A 23,546-nucleotide genomic window follows, 5' to 3' on the forward strand; every position below is an offset into this window, starting at 1 on the left:
AAGCATACTTAGAGCAAAACATATTTTGTAAACTGCTATTGCAAATCAGACCTTGGACCTTGGCTGGGAATGTGTAGCTTTAGTCGAGGTGCAATGTCGGGATTGACGAAGATACAATCGCTCGGTGATCCCGCCGTTCTGTATTCGAAATGTCAACAAACATATCATTCTGACAAAATATCAAATAAAATTAAAATCAAATATAAAACTTATCAGAAGAAAACCGATCGGCCAGCTCACTGACAAGTTTTATTGGTGCCATAACAAGAACCTAATTTGCATAATTAATCAATTTTAAACTTTCACACTGATATCTCAAGTACTAATCATCACATTTCAATGAAACGTTGTACATGGATGATGTACGACAATAGACAGGCCTGATTAATTGTGGGTTAAAATCTGTACATATTAATTATCTAATTTTCATAATTAACCAATTTCAAGCTATCACACTGATATCTAAATTATTCCATTTCAATGAAAAGATGCTCTAGGACAATGTACAAACCTGATTAGTTTGGGGTTAATATCTGTTCATATTAACACCCTAATTAGCATAATAATTCATCATTTTTTGGTACATAGATGGTCTGTTACATTACGCAGACCTCATTAGTTTTACACTCAAATCTGTTCATATTAATTTTTTGATTTGCATATTTTAATTTTCAGCTTTTCAGTAATTTCGAATATTGTTAATGTGTCTCCAATACTCTCAGTACATGGAAGTTCTTTCTAAGCTTTCTTTGATTATAAGAAATGTTGCTGCAAAACGATTCTACAGCAAGGTAGGTCACATATAATGTACGTTTTAAGGAATCTATGCACTTCATCCGGTTTTTTAAGAACTAATCTGTTTCTGTGCTTTTTCCTCATAGTTATTATATTGAAAAAAAAATCGATTGCGTCATTTTGTATAGTTACAGTGATAAACTGAGTCACTGTCTGGTTTATTAATTGGTTGATTCCTGCGTGATTGATAAATGACGGCTACGACATATGTTGGGTATTGCTGTCTTGTGAAGTATAACTTCTTTTCTTCAGCATTTACTGATGGCGATACGTCCGAGCATATCAAATCCGATAATATTTTAACCAACGATAACCAAGAAGAAGCCGCTCCATCACTTGCATCTACATTATCCGGTATAGAACTGTATTGCAAGATTCAGGTAATATTACATTTGAAAAAGAAAAATATGGAATACCATTGTTACAGTTTATGTAAGAATGATTTGACTCTCATAGTGTGTTAAAACAAAAGTTGCAATGACCGCTATTAAGTGTGCCACTATCATCGCGTCTATGAATTTCTGGTAAACAGACACACGAGTTGTACATATCACATGGAACTCAAATCAAAAAAATTCCAGAATTCAATCATCTGGACATACAAATCAAATAACAGAGCTTACATTTTCATTTTTAAGATCGAATAATGTGTCATACTATATTGTAACATCATCAATCTCACATGATAGCAGATACACAGAAGCCACGTTATCTAGAAGACTGACTGTGCGAAGTTGTCCAGGAAGTACTTTTCATTTTTACAATTATAGAAGTAATTATATGTAACATATACGAACCGGATGCTCCATACATCTAAATCCGTGGCCAATTGTATACGGGCTTTGCACACTCGACCCATATCTGATGTGCGATGTTACGCTGTATTATCATTCTGAATGAATACTCTCAGTTGCATTCATGCGATGTGGGATTATGGTTTCGCAAGATCTGTATACAATATTATGCTGGCTAATTCCGTACAATCATAGTGCTGATGGAGCTATGGGGCCCAGCGGTAGGGTAATAGAACTAACATACCGATAATATCGCTAATGGAGAGTTACACACAACAGCTAGGAACAATAATTATTAAATTTTACTAAAAAGTGACTGATGAAACATCGAAGAAAACTTTCTTTATAATTCACAGCCTGCCAACCTTCTAGATAATTATATATGTTCAAATGGTCAAACATGAGTACAAGTGTTTACGAAGTTAATTAATGTTAATTTCATTAACGTCATTTAATTTGCATTGATTAATATTCAGAATAATCCCCTGTAAAAAGAGACAGGTTTTTAGTACTGCTAACTGCAGATGCCGATTATGTCATCAAATATAATAATTGTTATTACCTGAGTAACTGAATTCCTACAATATTTGTTTTGCAATAATTATTAAGTTTAATGAGCTCCATTGTTCACGCACAATTGGAAACTACCAAAAATGTACATTAAATCATGCATTCAAATTCCGAAATACCTGGACCACATATTATAAATCAGTCGTATAAGTTCGACCATACTGTACTTTCTGCAACAACAATGCCATTCTACTACAATAGTAATTTCATTATTGAGCATTGAGTAATTATATGATGATACATAACGTCGTCATTTGATTAATACATTGCCGATCATTACTCACTAATTTCTTTTTCAGTACTCTTCTGAAGAAGATGAATCAAACATCCACATGTCGTCAATTTCTCCTTTTGATAAAAGAAGAAAACTTAGTCTAATCGACAGTCTGATCACTAAGGAAGATGCTGCATTTTATAATTTCATGTACAAGAGATTGGCTTTCATCATCTAGCCAGTGCGTTGAAACCAGCAACAGAGTCAATACATATTTGAAGTTTATATTCCTTCCAAGGGATATATGTCAACTAAAACCGAGCTTAACAGGGGCGGATACAGGATTTTGTTATGGGGGGTTCCAAACTTGAAAATCGCCAGACTAAGTTAATGATTTTTTTTTATATTATACAAAAAAAAATTGAATATATTTTTAAACGGGGGGTGGGGGTGGGGGGTCCGGACTGTCGCTGTCTTCGATCTAGGTGCATGTTCGGAGTTCCGATGTTCCATAGCACGCTATAACCAGGTTACGACATATAACCACGGCAATTCTAGAACACCAATTCGAAAATTCAAGACAGCCGTAGTACAAATATGTAGTGGCCGTGGACATGTCTACTACGCCACGGGCGGGAGAGATTTGTATGACGTTTATTCAAAGTAGATGCACCTGAGTGTTGTTTTTTTCACGTTTTCTGAGTGATGTTTATTTCATAAACAAATAAACAAGTTTAGAAGAACGAGATTAAACGCACGGCCGAGGCAATTGGTCTCATGGTCAAGGACGTATAGTGTATGTTGTTGTAGCCTAAACAAGAAACAAATGCAACGCCAATGTTCATTTAGTGTGTTCATTTCATGTTTAATTTTTCTTGAAATAAAGCGAAGTTAAAATGTTGTTAGTCTAACTAGGAAGCTTTTTACAGCTCCCTAGTATAACAGATAATCATTATTGAAACCTACAGTCTACATGCATATGTGTATGTACTGTTGATATGATGAATTCTTTGTACGTCAATTTTCTCAATAGAGTAATCTCAATTTGTTTGTATGCTGCCCTCTATGTTTTATTAGTATCTCTGCTGTGTATTTTCGTTTTCCACTGGTCAGCTAACGCCTATGAAGTATAGGAAATATGTGAGTCCGGCTATTCAAATAGTTTCCCCTCTGATAAGCTACAGATGTAACAGGTGGTCATGGGATTGCTGTAAAACCCTCATTGTTGTAGCCAATGCTTTATTGATCATCTGATATCACTCTAATATTCTGATAGACGGGGGGGGGGGGTCAGTGTGATTTAACGGCTCATGACGAACCACGCCCTCTTCAGCTGTATTGACGCATTCTATTGTTTTTGGTCACATCACAATGGGGCCTTCACCCCCTGAAAAAGTTAAAAATAAAATGATCTTCAATTGATTTTTACGTAATGTTACGCAAGATGTGTGGCGTTGTCAACTCAGTTTGAATATTGTTTTTGGGTACATTGTACAAATTAGGCAAGTTGTACTTTAGGTTCTTGTACCCAGGGGCTATATTATATATTAATTCAACCGGCATTTTCTGCTCGTGTTTCACGATGGCACATTTTCGTACCGACAGCTTTCAACATACATTGAAGTATGTCTTGTTCAAGTGTGACCAATTTAGTTCATCGGAACATTTCCCAACGAATCGCAGGAACAATATATATCACAGCAAATGTGATTTCTTTTTAAAATGATAACATGTTCGGTGTCAATACTTAGGACACAGTATATGCTATAGATTAGTAGGTCCTATAAGTATCATAACTTAATCCGTAATACTAAGTCACTGACATGAATTTAACACTGATGTACATTGTTAAATTGACCCGGCTATAGGGACAGCTCTTGGCAGTTCAATTAAAAGATAGAATATTTTTATCGGAAACAGAATAGATATATATTAAATAATATATTACGAGAAAGCCTAAAATATAAGAATAATAGTACGAGTGTATTTCCATGGGATTGTGTTTGTTAATATATTTACGGTTTCAGGAATGTAATGCCGACATGAATTGGAATTACAGTTCAGTCGTTGGTCTTTATAGTCGATTTGTCATTTCTTGAACCTAGAAATGTTGTTTCCTATGAAGTTTTTTTATTGATTTACATTCATATGGGACCAAAGAACAATTTTAGCTTGGTTGCCAAAATTGCAACATTGGGCAACTCTGCTAATTTGCATAATCCAAGATGGCCACCAAACGTCATTTTGAAAATGTAAATTTTGACCCACCTGTCCTACTATAGTGTGTAATACCTCTTTTTAAGGGTTTTCTTGTGTGTAGAATTCATTTCTGATGTTATTTTTTTATTTGCAGGTCAACGTTTAGTGCTAAAGGTCAGGTCAATATTAACTTTGACCTTTATTATTTTATTTATTTATATTTGAATAGCAGTAGCGAATATTGCACCTAAACGTTTGAAATGAATTATTGTTTTTTTTTCTAATTTTACTGTTTCTTTTCTGGGTATCAGAGATGACTGATGCTGGGAAATGCCTCCTGCCAACCTGCAGCAAGTCTGGGCGACTAAAAACATTCAAATTACAAGCCGTGCAAAGACTTATTGCATGTGCAACAGAGCGGCATGATGATGAAACCCTTACTAGAATGCAGGATGTTTTGGACTCTCAAGGAGAGGATGCATCAGTAGAAGTTCATCAAGGCTGCTACTGTTCATTCACCTCTAAGGATCATATTAAACAAGTTGTTAATAAGAAGAGAAAGGAAGGTTTACTAGATAGTGATGAACCTCCCGCTGCCAGAATCAGAAGATCACAAGTGACAGAGTTTCATGTTAAGAAACAATGCTTGTTTTGTGCAGCAGTTTGTGAACCTGTTAATCCTAAACATCCCGATAGGTGGGACAGAGTGGTACAGTGTGAAAGAAAGGGTCTCAAAGATGCTCCACCTTTCAAGGATGTTGTACTACAGTATTGTGATGATCGAAATGATTTGTGGAGTCGAGAAGTTGCTATGTGCTGTCATGGTGTACATGACTTATCTGCAGCTGAGTCACAGTATCACGTTCGCTGTTATGATGAATTCAGAAAAATTCCCATGCATGCTGACCAGAGCCCAATGATTGATGATACTGCATTGAAGCTGCTTGTTGATGAGATGTATACTAAAAGAAAACTATGTACTTGGACTTCTATTGAACTGTATGATAAGTATGTGAGTCATGGTGGTCAGTTGTCATGAAAGCAAATGTTTACCAATCTGGTTACGTATTTGGGTGATGATGTGGCGGTGCTTTACATTGAGGGTTGTGCATCTATTGTTGGTTTTCGGGAGTTTGTAGGCAAAATCTTAAAGTTTGTCAAAGTGGACACATTGGATGAGGACAAAGAGGATGCTTTGGTCCGAAAGATCAAAACTGAGGCACGTGAAATTCCTTCCAATAACAAAATATATGATCTTGGTGACTTTACATTTGCCAAAACAAAAGAACACACTAGTGCCACACTGCTCAGGTTTGTCTCAAAGCTGGTATCACATGGTGAAATTACAAAGGCATCACTGAGTTTATCACAATCAATACAATATCACATTACCAATACACGAAACCAAACAGCACTTGGGTTGGGTGTGAAACTACATCACAAGTTTGGTAGCAGTGATCTCATTCAAATTTTGAATGGACATGGATATATTGTGTCATATGATGAGGTGTTACGGTTCCGCAAGTAAGCGGCAAAGTATGTTGGTGATAATGCTGCCACACTGCATAGGATGATGGGACTCACGCAAACAGTTGGAGTCGTATTTGGTTGGTATGATAACTTTGACTTGCTGGTGTCAACCCCAAATGGTCGCCGTGAGACACATGCCATGGCCACAGAATTTCAGATGCATCCTGCTGGGATCATTGAGACTGGAAACATTCAGACGGTCATCAGCACAATTGTAATCCCACGCCTTACATCCAAGCAGGCCAAGTCTGTGGGTAATAGCAAGGCCATAACAATTATACACTACACTGGTCTTAAGAAAGTAATTCCTCCTGCCGTACCAACTGACAAGACCACTGGGATCAGTTTCAGTGAAGTATGTGCTCGTCAGGCCAGTCTGATGGCTGCACAAGAAAACAAGAAAAAGACACACAGTGGCTCAACAGCTTGAGAGAAGGGCAAGATGCTATGGAGTGGAATGGTTTCAACAATCAGCTTGCCAGGAACCATAGCATACTAATTCCTGGCAGCACGTATATGTTTGGTCCTTTGATTGATGCACCTCCTTCCCACCCAGACACGATACTTACAACCCTGACATACATGCAGGGGTCGCTGGTCGACATGGGAATGACGTATGTTCACCTCACTATGGACATGCAGCTGTTTGTTTGTAACAAAGCAGGTATGCTGGAACCAGCCAGTGCAGTTCTATAATGTAATCGCTCATCCTGGTGGAATGCATATTATACAGTCATTCCTCAGCAGCATTGGAAAACTAATGCAAGGTTCAGCTCTGGAAGTGTATGTGGCTGCAGCATATGGAGGGCTGACAGGCATATTCAATGGCAAATCCTGGGTGAAAGCAATGAGAGCCTTTCGTGGTGTATCAGCATCAATCTTGAAGCGTTTTCTATCAACTGGGCCAAAGAAATTTGAACAGATAGAGAAGTACCTGGACAATGCTCGCCTCCATCCCACTGGCCGGCACTGGGTAGACAACTTTATTCTTCCTACACTACTCATCCACCAGTTTGAACGTGCAGAGAGAGAAGGTAACATTTACTTGAAGCAGCAATCCTTGGAGCGAATGATGAAGTACTTCTTCCTTGCTGGCCATGTGCAATATGCTCGATATTTGACCCAGTACCTGCTGGAGATGCGCAGACATCATGCCATAGAAGCTATGCCAGACCTTGTCTGTCGGCACCATGATGGATATTGGAATGCTGTCTCTGCTGACCAGTTTGGTGAGAAGACTGCTATTAAGATGGGAAAAGGAGCTCTCAAGGGAATGACACTGTCTGCTGAGCTTGTGTGTGAGTGGATTGATGCATTCCCTATCACTGTACATGTATCAGACTGTGTGGATCGTATGTACTCTGCTTATACACCAGGAAAAAATGCACAGAGACAGCACAAAGAAGAGTTAAAGCATCGACGTGTCTTGGATGCAAAAGATAGAAGTCTCATTGATGCAGAGGTTGAGAAGTATCCTCACCCACTAGAAGATCATCGACCTCATCTGTACAATCCAGTCACTGGCCAAATTGCCCCCTCTGTTGTGAATGTTGCTGACTCGATTGCGATTGGAGAAAAAATGGAGAGAAAATACATTGCCAGTCTTCCTAATGGTTTTTACAACCCTATAAGTAGCCCTATCAAGACAATGTCTATTCTCAAGAAAAACGTGAAGGGCAACAAAGTCAGGCCAGTAATAGACCTTGAAAACATTTTTTCTTCGGTTATTGGTGATTGGTCAGCGAAGACAGATGAAGCTTGAGCTGCTGTTTGCCTATGAACTGTGTGCTGTGCCTGCATCAATCATCAATGAGTATGGTTGTCTTCGCAAAGGTAGCAAGTCAGAGCTGGTTAAACGACTAGCTGTGCCTGAGACATTGCCAACATCAGCTGATATTGTCATCGTGGATGTTTCACAGTTGTTCTACCATATTGTATGGCCACATAAGGTTAGTCAGATCTAATCACATCCATTCACAGACGTTTGAGTCATTACCCAGCTGCTACTGAGAAAATCATTGTCTTCGACAAGTACCAAGATGTCTCTGCAAAGGATCATGAGAGAATGCGTCGGGCTGGGGATATTATTACCGACTATGAACTTTCTATCACAAGTCCTTTACCCAAACGAGATGTCATTCTGAAAAGCAAAAACAACAAGCGGAAACTTGCGAGTATGTTGCACACCTTCAGTGTTGAAGACAATGTGACAATGGATAATCATATTGACAGGGCATTTGGTCATGATGAGGCAGATATAACTATGGTTTCCTATGTCATTGTGGCAGCTAACTCTGGAAAGGCTGTGATACGTGTGCTTAGTGATGACACTGATGTGTTTGTTCTGTTAGTGTATTGGGTGTATCGAATGGACCTACAGTGCAAAGTACAGATAGAGCATTGGGATGGGACACTCCTGAATATTAATGCAACCTGTGCTAACCTAGGCCCAAAATGTCTGCAACTCCTGGGAATGCATGCCCTCAGTGGGTGCGACACCACCTCATATCTGTATGGCAAAGGCAAGATTGGTGCACTAAAAACTTTGCTAGCAGGGAACTTCCCAGGTTTAGCTGATGTACTGGGTGAGGTGGCTGCCACAGATGATGATTTGCTAGAGGCAGTAAAACCCTTTCTTCTGGCTCTTTATGGCCAGCTACCAGGAACTACTATGGAATCTGCCCGCTTTACATTGTTCACCAAAAAGAAGAAATATCCTAAAGTGATGGCACTTCCTCCAACGACACCCAACCTCTTGCAGCATGTTTTAAGGGCTCATTTACAAGTGATGTTGTGGAAAGCAGCAGACGATCAAGTTCCACCTGTTGAGTCAGCTGATATCACAAAATTTGGATGGGAGATCCAGGAGAGTACCCCAGTTCCTGTCAGTGCTAAGGGTGACCCAGTACAGCCAGAACTAATTGATGTGATTCAGTGTCAATGCAAAGCACAAGGTAAAAAATGTATCACTGAGGCATGTGGCTGCCACAAAGAACATCTTTCGTGCACGTCATACTGTAATTGCTCTGGTGAATATGGCTGCTGCAATCCATACACGAACAGATGAGATGTTGAAGTTACAGACGAAGTGGGTGTAGACATGGAGGATGATGTGGAGACTTTTCAGGATAATGTAGACCAGGATGCTGAGGAAGATTTTGATGATGATGCGGAACAGGAAGATGTGGAGAGTAGTCTTTCTGATCCTGATAATGAGTGGGAGCATACAGATTTTTAATTTCAGATATAAAAGATTAAGACTATCTACTTATTGTGTTATTTTACACTTATTATGAATACCATTTTTGTGTCATGTAATTACAGATTTCACAGAAAGAAAACATGAATAAAGTTAATTATGAATGTTGATAATTTTGTTATTTTTATTTTGTGTTCTAACCTAAGCTTCGCCTTGGGCTTTCACACATGAGATTAACCAGCAAAATAACACCAGGAATAGATTGTATACACAGAAAAACCATTAAAAAGAGGTATTGCACATTATTCTAGGACAAACGGGTCAAAAGTTTAATTTTCCAGATGACGTTTGGTGGCCATCTTGGATTATGCAAATTAGCAGAGTTGCCCAATGTTGCAATTTTGGCAACCAAGCTAAAATTGTTCTTTGGTCCCATATGAATGTAAATCAATAAAAAAACTTCATAGGAAACAACATTTCTTGGTTTAGTATTGGACAGATAGAAATGTCAAACCGACTATTACATAATCTGTAATTAATGGCCACTATACATCATGGTTAAAGCGCGGTAGTCGTCTCGCTGCGCATGTGCGAGATATATGGGTCTCATATAAACAAATGTGGAAACTTTAACTGTTGCGCAGATCAACGAGTATGAATTGAGCCGTTCCCAAGCTTCAATTAGATAATTTTCATGTTATTCGAAGGTATCAATCACCGGCGGTAATCAGTGCATATCGCGCCCAGGTCAAACCTCGTACTCATATGATTTCCATTTGAAGAGCGCATTCGATTGTGGGAAAATCAATGTTTATCAACACAAATGTCACACATGCGCAGCGCGACGACTACCGCGCTTTAGGCTAACTTAATATGCGCCGACAAGTTGCGACTGCAATTATGGAAATTCCGCATCACGTATATACGGCTTTACATCACACATGCATATTTTGAAACCACCGGAAATATTTATATCATCTATAACAATCCTTCAAAAAATAAATACTACAAATCCACCAACATATTATTATGCTATTATTTTGAGATTATCGCTCATGATATCAATAGGTCGTTGACGACTCTGGTTTAGTTACATATGATAAAGATATTGATATGACTAACACTGAATATATCAAAATGTTCATTAATGATAAGCTATTGATATTGAAAAAAAGTATTATTTTTACTCTGTGGGTTCATGGTAATATTGGTAAATATTAATAATAAATTCCGAGGAAAACTATTTGATAATATGTTATGTAATATAATTCATTGCTCATATGTTTAGTTGCTTTTTTGGCCCACCAGTGACAGTTGACAATTTTGTAAAAACTGCATCAAACAGTACATGACTAGTTACCTATTTAGCATATACTTCATCAATCAAACTCATCAGCGATGATACTGTGGCAGCTAAAATTATTTAAATCTTTCAACTTATAACCAACCAGTAGTTTGTCAAATCAATGTCTGGGTGGAATGTTGAAAGACATGTTTAGGCCAGTCATGTTTAGTAATCTATGTCTAACACACTATGCATTATTTTGTGAATTTCACAGTCTGGTGGGATACTGGACAACTAGTTACTACGTATTGCAATTGCACCATATTTACCATGACCTATTGCTGATTACGTGTAAACTCAGTCCCAACAACGCGACATTTGAACAAAATTCCGAAGTTCATACAGCGCATGATTATATTGATGCCGATACTCGGCTCGAGCCGAGAATCATGTTCACATTTTCGTCCCGGTTAAACATGTGATTACTAGTGACGTAACTGACGGAAATCATTTTTCCCTATTCCATACAAACGCAGTTTCTGCAATAGTATTACCATCTATACTTTTTATCAATAGAAAACACTATTTGCTACGTTATTTACAACAATTAGACTTACTTAATCGAAGATAAAAACAGCGAACTAACTTCGCCCAGAAGTTTGGAAGTTTATTTAATTTATATGATTCCCAAACTGCTTCCAGAATTCAACTTAGTTCGTTTTTGTTTGTTTTTCTGGTTAGAGAAAAAAAGGCGCAGAACCGTGACTGAATCATAAAACTGCCGTATACACGCCAAATTAATGTAACAAAGAGTAGGTTCTAATGACATGAATAGAAATAATAATAGGTTGCAGTTATGAACACATTGCAGGCAACAACGACAAAATAAACTTAAAGCCATATGCTTGTGTACAATGTTCTACATGTATTTTGGTAATTTTTCTGAATAGCGCCACCACAGCTGGCTACAGTCACTTCACAGTCACTTCACACTAAGACGATGCCAATAGGGCGCAAAACAAACAGATATGTTCGCTGGTGTGGGGTTACGTGATCCTTTCTCACATTCTTGGCGATTGATATTCACAACAACAAAAAAAGAAAATACAGTGCATTGGGTAATCAATCTTGAAACAGCATCTGCGTTTGCTTAATTATTGATATTGTGTTAACCTATTTCCAGACGCTGTGCAGCACATCAGAAGGATATACACTATTCTATTACGGGGAGTTCAGTCAATCGCACATCGACTGAAACTCGAACTGGTAACCGCTTTATTAATTAAAATGGTTGGTCGACGTCGAGCGTTGTTTTACTTAGATACTTACCGTTTATTTTAGGCGTAAAGTGATATTCAGTTCACACAATAACTTATAAAAATAAATTAACTTGTAATTACTTTTCGTGTACAAGGTCAGTTCACTCTAGATATGTACGATGCTCCAATTACGATCGTTCATCTGAAAACTTATTTTTATTTCTGGACATTCCTTCTTGTGTTATTTAACTTATTTGTGTATCCGTAGCATCGTGTATAGATATTGTGCAATGCATATTATATTCAGGATCATATTCTGATCAGTTGTTCTATTACTCCAGACAAACGCACGTTGTCTGAAACCTAACCGGTAACCGCTACATTATAAAGCCTGGCTGAACTTTAGCGACGTTTTTGATACAATTTCCTAACTGCATGCTAGATGTTTTTTTATGTTTTTTTTTTATGTTATTTTGTATACACGATAACTTATTAAATAAATTATCTCTCAATTAAACTAGTCGGGTGTTTTACAAGGCTGTAACGCTATCGGTAAAATAAAAATGTCGCGTGACCAGTTGGGCGCATGCGCGCGCATATTAGCGTGAGGTAATATTACAATTAAAAAGAAATGAATCTTGGTTAACGTAACTGAGACTCGCTCGGCGCGTCATCAAGAATGATGCAATGCATAGCACTGAAGTATATACAAATTCTATTGATTCATACTGACGATTATATACTTCCGAATTCCTATCGTTATATTAAAAAAAAAACACATTAAGCAGATGCAGTGGAATGCCATGTACTCCTTTAATAGTCACGTGAATGTGTTACAGATGTCCTTAATGGCATCTTGATTTTTTTCTTGCATTACAATGAAGCAGGGCTATGTAAAAAATACTATAACAGCGAACGGTATATATTTTTCAGTGTTTTTTTTAACTATTATTTGTAAACTATACAGTTTATTTTGGCAAATATACACACTTTCATGTCAAATGAGTGATACAATCCCGAAAGAGACGAGGGTACAGAATATCTGGGAAACTAGTTGTGTGGAAAGTGGCACAATTAATCTATGAAATGCAATACTTGTATCCTGTATACGCGATTGCGCCCTCGTACACTTATATGGAGATATTTTGTCGAGGAACTGTAACCACCATTCCCTAGACTTCAAATGGTTTCGTCCACAGCAATACGCAAAAAAACACAATAAAACACATCATTTCGCGTCACCACAGCCTGGGACTATATCAACAGCGTGGGATCTCTTGCATCAATGACACAAATCCCGATGAACTGCGGATATATACGTACGTATGTGAACCACCGTTTCTTCATCTGTCACCAGTAGCCGAGACCGGTCTTATCATCGCCGCGTATTGTGTTTAAAACATTCCAACATGATTACCCTATCTCGCCGGTCCTCTGGAAATACCGAATGAATTTATTATACTGATAAGTCATGTTTGTGTCATATTATTGTGCTATGAGGAGCTTTCATCAGCAACACAGAGTGAACCGCGAACGCTGGGCGTGACGACCGGCCACACGGACGGATGTCGACTATACACTAAGTGCAGGTAATCGCGAGGAGGGTACCTCGGACACACCTTTAGTATTCAACGCAGCTCAACGATGAATTAACTATTAACCCGGCCACTTCCGACACCACCACCAGTGCGACTACCTTTCTATATACGGACACTGTGATGTCATTCTCTCAACTTTATCTTCTCCTCGCTGTAAGTACCATACATGCTACTACAATACTCTATATATCTAAGCATTTTAATTTTTGCGTGAACGTCATTTAATTCGTGCCATGGACATACGGTTAACACGAAGGTAATTGACACTGTGACAAAAGAATCCATCTGTCCCATCTGGACTGATACAAACCATTCAATTATATTTTGTTGCTTACACAGAAGTGAAGCATCAAATGACACCAGACTAGGGGTTCGTGTTTTCATCTTAAATATATAAATACTTCCTATCACGCTGACGGGGGATGTAGATATACGCCGACGGGTGAATTCAGCTGAACAAAAACACGTGTGTACAAGTAACGAAACGTGCGTATATGTATACATAATATCAACTTATGAGCCGCTTGGAATTCTGGCAACTGACAAAAATAATCTGACCGAAATTCTAAGCCCAGCACAAAATAACGGCCAGTCCCTCATAGTAAACTATTCTATATATAGCGCGTGTTATTTCCATCGCTGCAGCGTTGTACTGTAACATAATATAGGCCTGTTTACAAGGCAGAGACGTTCGAATATCTCTACTTCGTCGAACGTGCTTAGCAAATGAACGCCCAGGTAGACAAGAAGGCGGGTAGGCCGACGAACAGACGGCAGCTCTAATGTCTTCTCCAGGAACATCATTTAAAACAAAACAATATGTGTTGAGAAAACAAATACGTTTAAAGGCGCGGAGTGATTTTTATCTGCATGAAGTATTTAAATTCTACGGTGTAGTTTATGTGTTCACACGTGAACTTCTGAAAAAAAATCTTTTCATATTATCGATAGCGTCAGTGGCGTTTAAACTAAAGCCACCGTCGACGTTTTTACGGCTTATACGCATGCTTCGGAATATTTTATTCGTGTACTTATTCGGAGAGGTTAAAGGTCACATTGTTGGATTTGATGACTATATGTTTCCGGCGTGGCAATTTGTTGCTGTTATCGCTGGCGAACCCAATGACCTTTATATAATCTCAATTATGTCTTAACCAATGCCATCGCAAATGTTGTCATATCCAGGAATGTTGACCTTTGACACTCCGCGACATTTTCGTCTGGTCACAAGACGACCATAACGTTGCAATTGAACTTCCGCATTACAAAGACTATTGGCGGGAGTTCTGCCTCGTGACGCCACCCTTAATTTTTTTGGACAAATGCACACGACTTTAAAAATGACCACTGGAGCATCACATTGTGTTACGGTAACTGTAAACACCGCAAGTTAACTTTTACCCGCCGGGCTTTCACTGTAATTACAGTCCAACGATGCAATACTCAGTATGTCGTTAGGGGCATCACTGCAAAGTAGATCACGTGATTGACGAATAACTAACAATTCATCGACTAACGGAAAATCCCTTGCATTCAATTATTTCCGTGAAATGTTTTTTTACAACGTAACGACACGAATTTAAAAGTAATCAAAAATGTTACCATATTTTATTTTAAATATTCAGTACTGTATATGATCTGTTCATCGGCGATCGAGTCATGTGAATTTAGTCTCAGTTACTAATTCACTTATCTCTGTATAACATTGATATGTGCACTACATTTCAACAATTTTATCTCAGTAAACCAACGACTCTGTGTCGTCACGTCTGAAAAAACAGCATTAATAAAACATACACACGGTTCAAACAGACTACATATTTTAATATTACCTGTCTGAATCGAAGACAGCCACCTAGTTTAATCTATCATATAAACCACCGCGTAAATCGAATACAGTCTTGTGAATAACATAAAGCCGATCTTGACAGGTAGTTTTCAAATGAATTTGTTCAACGGTGCAATATACGCGATGTCCGGTTGAAATAGTTCTCGTGAGGCAATAATGACTCATACTCGTTGTACAATGCGCAAAACTTAATTATATGATATCAAGTTGTATAATGTGTCATTATATTAAGCAAATTGCCATTCATCTATACAATGTAAACGATTTTAGCTAATTAGTACGCTCATAGTAAGACCAAGCTGCTGCAGTATTTTTAACGACCTTATTTCAGCGAAATAATTCAACAGCGTAGCTGCTAATCGTAATCGTTGATACTGTACGATTCCGATCAGGTATCTCCCAAAGTCATCATTATACGTATAAATGTGCGATGAGAAATTACTGGAGACACGTTTGAACCATCTTGGCGTTAAATATTTATTGCTGTCTTTGCATACGTGGTCGTAATATCCAATACGGTCATCGGTTCATGCAACAGTGCTCGCCCCATTTCGAAGTGATGCGTCGAAATTGGGTTTACAACAAGCAGGGCGCATGCGTGTGCTGCGAACTGTCACGTCCTACTTTGCAATGTATATTTCATTGAGAAATTGTATATAACGACACACGTATCAATGATTGTATGTGTTGTTGTAGAATCAGACGTGAAACCAAGCAGAACCTGCCAGGCTTGAAATATCTCAGAATAGTGATAACAACAGTTCTATTTCTTTCTGACATATTACATTTGTTACTGTTATACTTAGTTGCACGTATTACGTATGTGTCTCGTTGTTTCTCGCGTGATTTTATCGTGTTTTTTTTTCAGCATGACACCTTGTTAGTATACCCGCACTTAATCCGCCGTTGGGATCACTTAGCACAGCTGGTACTGCCATCGTCTTTGACGCGCAAGTTCCGTGATAGCTCGTACTAATGCCATTTCAAAAACGGCTGTCAGGAAATAATATCTCACGAAGAGACACTCTGATCTGACATTTCGAAATTAATGCATTCGTGACAGTTTAGTTCAACGCCTTGTTGAAAAAATCTGATCCCCGCATAGATATATATTATTTCAACCAGCCTATTTGCTGCAGCGTTAGGCACGTTTGCTCGACCAGCAGGAATATGCCCGACTTGGGGTATCCTCGGTTCCAGTCACTTCCCGTTGCAGTACTAGGACGCTTGTGGAGAGTGACACTCTGTCATTAGGCTGTCACAGTGTGTCTGTCAATCATTTCGAGACGTGAATATAAATAATGTTATCACAAGTAGGACATACATGAAAATGGAGTTGGTCAACAGCTGATCACTCAGGGTGCACACGAATTCAGCAGTAATTAAAAAAAAATCTATGAAAAGGTCTGTGATTTCCAACTATTTAGGTTTCAAAGTTTTAGTTAGAGACAAAAAAATACCTCAGAAAAAATACCATTCTTTGCCACCAAGTGGAACCAAACAGTTTTATCGAGAACATTTCGGATATAATGCGGCTATTTTCTAGGGGCACAAAGACACCAATTGCTTTGGAAGTTGAAAATGATTCTTTCATTGAAATATAGATACAATATTCGACGTTTATTTGCAATAAATTCGAGAGAGCTCTGAACAGACGTACCACCGGACGTTAACAGCTTTGTGTGACAGCTTTTGTGTTGGTTTAGCGATTATTGACACGAAATCCCGGGAAAGTACACGTCGAATGTTTGACGGAACACAGCTCAAACGAATGTTATTGGCTGGCGGTACACAGCAAAATTAGGTTAAACACTCACCTGCTCAACATAATCTATTCAGATGCCTGTAGCATTAGCATGTGGATCACATGTGATTTTATCAATTCTCTTACAAGTGCTAAAGAAAGGTGAAATAGACATAGCCGTATCGTAATTATGAACATATGGGCAAACTAGTGTTGAAATTGTTTTATTTAACGTGTTCTATTAAGAGAAACGGACATAATCTGTTCAACTCGGCTATCACTCTGGCTTATTCAATTATTTTTCTCACGTAATTATCATTTTTATACTCCACCTTTGTTGATTTTTTGACTTACAGTAGCCTACCCTACAATAACAACACTAAACGGAGTCAATGTTGTGCTTTTAATTATCAGTCTAGGGTATTTGTAATTTTCTTCTATCTGTGCCCTGCAGTACAATAACACATTTTGTTGAGTGCAGTGAATCTCGAAATTGAGACTAGATCAGGGTTAGCCGTAGAACTCCCTTCCTTCGTCTAGCCATGGAGTTCCCTTTCTAGATCTAGATCTACAGTGGGTGTAGCGGGGCTTCTGAAGTTCTTAAATTAACAAACAAACATCCGATCTGTTGCCATCGCTTACTTGTAGATTATCGACAATAACATTTACGGAACAAAGACAGACTTAACTAATCCTCGAATTTGAATAATCCAAAGTGACAGCCGAGTTGTTCATTTGCTGAAAATGTCAGTTAATCCAAAGACTCTTCTCTATAGTCTTTAGTTAATCAGTACATAGAAGGATAAGAAACTGAGGCATATCTTTTGAAGCCGCGTTGCTTGTAATCCCTTATGGTAATTCACTGCTAATTGGTGTCAATCATAAACTACACGTGATTTACTGTCTGTTCTATTAAAAATGTCTCACTAGTTAATAAAAATATCAATGTGCAAATTATTTCATTTTGAGAACAATCTCATTACCATTGTACAAAACTGATAGTGATATACGTGATATGGAATATGAAGATTGACACTTTCGTGTTTTTTTCAGGAAAGGAACTAGAAATTGTGCTGTTTTGCCAACATTTACACATTTTTGGCTTCTGAAAATCACTTTATTACACGATTTGGTTAATATATCTTATGCCCATAACATCGCTAATGAAGTGGTCAGACAGATAATTGAAAATTTTACGATCATTGCTTTCCAACTTATGCCATACTCGTGACTATAAGATCTTATTGTCAGACTCACGGTGTCAGCAATGCACATGGTGGCACTTTTTTTATCATTTAACCCAAGTCGATCCAATTATAAACTACAGGGGTTACAAGAGAGATATGGTTTAACAAACATTCTGATTTCTCCGTTGTATGCCCGTGTTTCTCAACCATCTTCTATAGAATCAAAGAGAAATCTTTCATTGACGCGTTGTTATAGAACACATTGTGTCTTATAATTACAAATTAGTTACATTGCATATGTTATCATAAACAAGACCATGCACATTAATTTTCAACTTGTTTCACCGTTACGGCGTAACTACCAATAATTGGGAAAATCGCGGGCAAAACAACGTGATGCTATTCTAATCTACAAGCGTTTGAAGGATTACGAAAATGATCATTATATAGTCCAGTTGTTTGTTTGAATCCATGTTTGGCATAGTCATTTGGTTAATATTTGTATATGTCATTTTTTAATAGGAAATGAAATAGGATGTGTTCGTATGCATAGTTATTCAGTTATGGCAAAAATGACGTACTTATTTCATTGAGTGATTTTACCCGATATGAAGTCCCATTATGTTACATTTATGATCACGTGATACAACCGGACATGCAGCATATTACGTTACCCAACGGTATGTCCATGCCTGCCAGCTGTGTGAATGGAAGTCTATCTCAACTATAACTGTGTTAGGGCTCGGAACGTCATTTGTGGGGGGTCTCCTTATATGATCTCTGCGTCTTCAATAATTATGCGCATAGTTATTTCAAAACTGTGTTTTTAAAAGTCGTGAGTTGATGTACAGTAACTATACTAGGGGGTCCTAAACTCCTTAGATAACTATCGATGACATAATTAATTATTCCTATATGTACATGTACTAATAATCAAGCATGCGGAATTCAATGCAGATTACTGCGTAAACGACCAGTACTGTTAGTATAGCGCTATATATAGATATAATATAATTTAATTACATTTCCAAAGTTGCAGCATAACGTTTAATCATGGCATGGAAATAAATTGTGAAAGTGTTCTTAATGTGGTGGATATGCTCGGTGTGAATAAAACGTGATGAACGAGTTCGCAATATACGCAATATAAACGTCTGATATAAAAGGTAAACCATGCGTAAATGATATACATCCTCGATTTGATTATTTCATCACAATAGTACATCTCTCTCACACCTGTTGTCGTGAAGATGTTTGTTTTCTTCGATACGTGCATTGTAAAATGAAATTCGAAAGTATATTGTCAATTATGTTAAAATACCTTTCTAGACCAAAGGTCTTGAGGATTGACTGGATTGTTATGCCATTAAAGCGACATGCATTTGTATAAACAATGCCATAATATAACCAACATTACCTACTCTTCAATTCAAACCATGCCTAGACCTGCTGAATATAACAGCTATTTTACGTACATTTGCCATTCCAGTCTTTGTCATAGATATAACCCTGGTAAGCAGGGCGATGTGAAGGCATAGGCATTAGGGGTAACCACTAATTCAACAGGGGAGTAGTGTATGGCGATTCTTTGTTGCACGGCGAGATTTACTTTATCAGATAAGTTTACATCTATATCACCAAATCTTGGAATTGTTTGTTTTACTAAAAAACTAATATTATCTTGCGTTTATTTCAATTCTGAGTTTGATACCAATAACTAGACCTGTCCAAAATGATTCCAAGATAATGGGAAATAATAATTTCCATATTTATTCAAACCACCGCCTTTGAGAAAAAATCAAACATTACTTTGGATTGAAAATGTTATTTTTAAAATTTCATTTATTCAGACAGAGAAATAAACGTTGCAGCCCGATTGATGAATTATTAAATAGGCATGGTCATCAGTAAATAGAAAATGAAATAGTTTTTAATGAAGATAAGTGGAGACCTGCCACTTCATGTTTCACTCATTCGCCAAACAACAAATATAATGCACTCCCCGGTTGCATTCTATGTTCATACATGTTTTGTCATTAGAATAAATAGAATAAATTTACACCAATTATAAACAGCGTGTAAAAACTAAATATTCGTTGATTCCAACGCCTTTTTAAAAATCAACAAAACCACAGTGAGTAATAATTATCCCTTTTTAAACTCAGACAAATGTCCCTGAATTAATAACAGAATCGGTCGACTCTTTTTGTGTTAAGGTACTATTATTATACCACAATACCATTTCTACGGAAAAGTACCGGATGTGAAAAGATTTGGTTTAAAAGTGTGAGAATTAGTTTTTAAGTACTAACGGAATTTTTGACGTTTCGTTGGTGACATGCCATCAATTTCAAGCGCTTTGAAGGACTTAAAGTCGACTTAAACTGTTTTCAAGTTCGCTTAAAGTTAATTTCACGGTTAAGTATTTCAATGTCGATAGTGTCGACATCATTGTCAAATTCTCCACAAATTTCATTTCGCGTGTTCGATAAATATTTCTGGCCCTGATTGTTAATACGACGGAGCATCACCATAAACTGTATCGAGGTTGATCCAGTCCGGTAATTTACTGTCAGGAGAAATCTCTTAATTAGGCTTAATAAGTGACCAAAACAGTTAAGTTCTTGTGTTCGCTTCCGCTAAAGTTCGATTATGTTTTTGTTTTATTCACATAAATGAATGGTAATCATTTTTGTTTCTATGATAGACTTGTAGAAGAACGCGTGTTTATCCGTCTTCAAGAATCTACACTCATCTTCAAACCGTGACATACATGGAGTCTAATAACCAACTGGCTTACACGCCATGTTTTTTTTAAATATGTAAATCAGATGTTTCACTGACGTCACCATCATGTGTAACATGTGCCATAACATCGAAATTATTATTGTCATGCTGTGTCCCAACAAAAAACAACAAAACCCACGAAATTAATATCGCTACAAACAATGGAGCATCACCAACCGATAAATTTGTATTGTATTTCTATATAAGAGAATGGAGTCAAAATGTGCGAAGTCTTGTATGTCTGCTATCCTGGCATTAAAGTCTCCAAAAGCAAACAGTTTTTTATTGGGATATGTATCCATATGATGGCAAATTAGTGTTCTAAATATAATGACATTTGCATAATTCATTAAACTCGTATGCGAAACATAAAAAAATATCAACCAATGTGTGGATTAGAGTAATGCAGACTAATCAAACAATATATTCACAGATTCTTTAAAGGGCGACAGTCGTCGTGCCGCGTCCTGTTCGATATGGTACTCATAGCGACGTTTACAACGCGCGTAAAATACATTGTTTATTTACATGAAATTCGAACACGCGCTACGCGACGACCACCGCGCTTTAATGTATAGCAGAACGTGTTTCTCTATAACGTCTGCCATAACACTTGTGATAAATAATCTAACGGAGATCCATTGCCAGTACTAACCACATTTCATTAAATCGAAATTTACGTAACATCCATCGTTTCCCGAATCTGGCACAAAATTCTTGATAATTTAGACATTCCCAAAAAGTCAGCTACGTACAAGCTAGATCATTCACTCGATAATGATTAATATTCTTTGAATAACTATGACGTAGACAGCTGTTAAGTCACTAAACCCACCATCTAAAATTGAATTACCATACAGCCGTTGTCATAGAAACCCAGAATTAATCTGCCGATTTCCCCCCGATGCGTGAAAACTTTCTCAGTCGATTATCGGTGTAAATCGGCCATATCACCAGAGTGCTCGGTGCTGCTATAAGGAATGTACCGGTTATTGTGGAACCGGAATTTCTGACTTGAATATATGATCATTGTAAATTACGCATATCAATAACAAGTATTTGTCAGCAGTTGAGTGTACTCAGCTGTTCGGGCTCCCATCACAGAGCTGTATATACTGTACAGTATTGTTTGGTATAAGGTAGATTGCACTGCATAATTTTACACCAAAGCGGCGGCAACATCGAATAGTATCACGAACATTAATAATAAAGCGCCACAGTCGTTACGCTGCACGCGTGCGTTTTTACACGCGTTGTATACGTCACATGGGAACCCTATCGAACTCGGTTGGGGTGGTTAATTGCATAGGTAATTCATCAAACTTTTAAACTTCTATTGCGAGCTTTCATCAAGATCAATACCACATTCTGAAAGAAAACAAGGCTAACAATAATTGAACATACAATTCAATTTAGAGCGCGGTGGTAGTTGCGCTGCGCATGTGCGACATTTGTGTTGATAAACATTGATTTTCCCACAATCCAATGCGCTCTTCAAATGGAATTCACAAGTATGAGGTTTGACCTGGGCGCGACTTGCACTGAATACCGCCGATGACTCCTTCGATACCTTCCAATCATCTAAAAATTATTTAATTATAGCTTGGAAATGTTTGTACATCTTTGTATGAGACCCATATACTCGTATCTCGCGCATGTGTGGCGCGACGACTACCGCTTTTTTAGCTGTTGCTAATAGTTTGACAGGTTACTACGCAGGCATTCCAACTAATCTTCCCAGCACACCCACCAGCTACGCAATACTGTTAAAGTTCTGTTAGTCACATGCATCCGCTCGGGATATTAAATTGTAACCCATCGTTAATTTCATATTATACTATTGATTATAAAACTGTGTGAATTTTTGAAACTGCGCGTTATCATTGGTCGATCGGTACCACGTGCTGCTCAGTTATTAGACGCACGAGGTCAATGCACGAACAGACGTGTGTGATTTTTTTCTAGAGAATTTAATAAATGATCACAGTTACTAAAAGTGTGGCGTAAACGTTCTACGCCCAGGTCAATTTCCTTTCGCACGTGAATTTTTTACATAACTGGGTATTATAATTTGAATAAAGGACTCCGCATTACGTGATAAAAAAAAGCTCGGACGAGGACGTGCGTCTAAATAATAGACTCCGATTCGATTGCGCCTTGTCCATTATTCCCGTCATTGCACTGTTATAACTAAACTCTTCTCCGAATTCAAAATTGAGCGAATTCAGTTAAGTTTGGTGTTTATTTGTTAAAGTTAATTTACATGCGAAAAGGGGTTTGCCGTGCGATAATATAAACCTATGACTTTATAAAAAAAACATATTTTTCTGATAGTCGGTTGATTTGCAATAATGGGTAGTGCGACCTCCTTTTCCCCTTAACGTTTGTTTATCTATTCCTGCGTTGAAGCTGCGGGCCTGTTGTTGTTGTTGTTGTGAGCAATATATCAGGGACCACGAAGCAATAGAATTGTTCACATTTCAGTATACTTAAAATATGATGTATTCCACTTTGAACCAGTATATTCTGTGTCTAA

General features: G+C 37.7%; 1 protein-coding gene across 1 annotated transcript in view; it reads left to right on the forward strand.

Moving 5' to 3' along the window:
• The first annotated feature begins 13,082 nt into the window (after nucleotides 1-13,082).
• Nucleotides 13,083-23,546, forward strand: part of LOC100377259 (uncharacterized) — a 47,234-nt gene continuing 36,770 nt past the window's right edge. Inside the window, exon 1 of the mRNA XM_002731611.4 lies at nucleotides 13,083-13,596. Within this exon, the coding sequence (XP_002731657.4) occupies nucleotides 13,564-13,596 (33 nt within the window). The 5' untranslated portion in view covers nucleotides 13,083-13,563. The remainder of the gene's footprint in view (nucleotides 13,597-23,546) is intronic.

Source organism: Saccoglossus kowalevskii, chromosome 15, assembly GCF_978046115.1.
Source record: "Saccoglossus kowalevskii chromosome 15, keSacKowa6.1, whole genome shotgun sequence".
NCBI lineage: Eukaryota > Metazoa > Hemichordata > Enteropneusta > Harrimaniidae > Saccoglossus > Saccoglossus kowalevskii.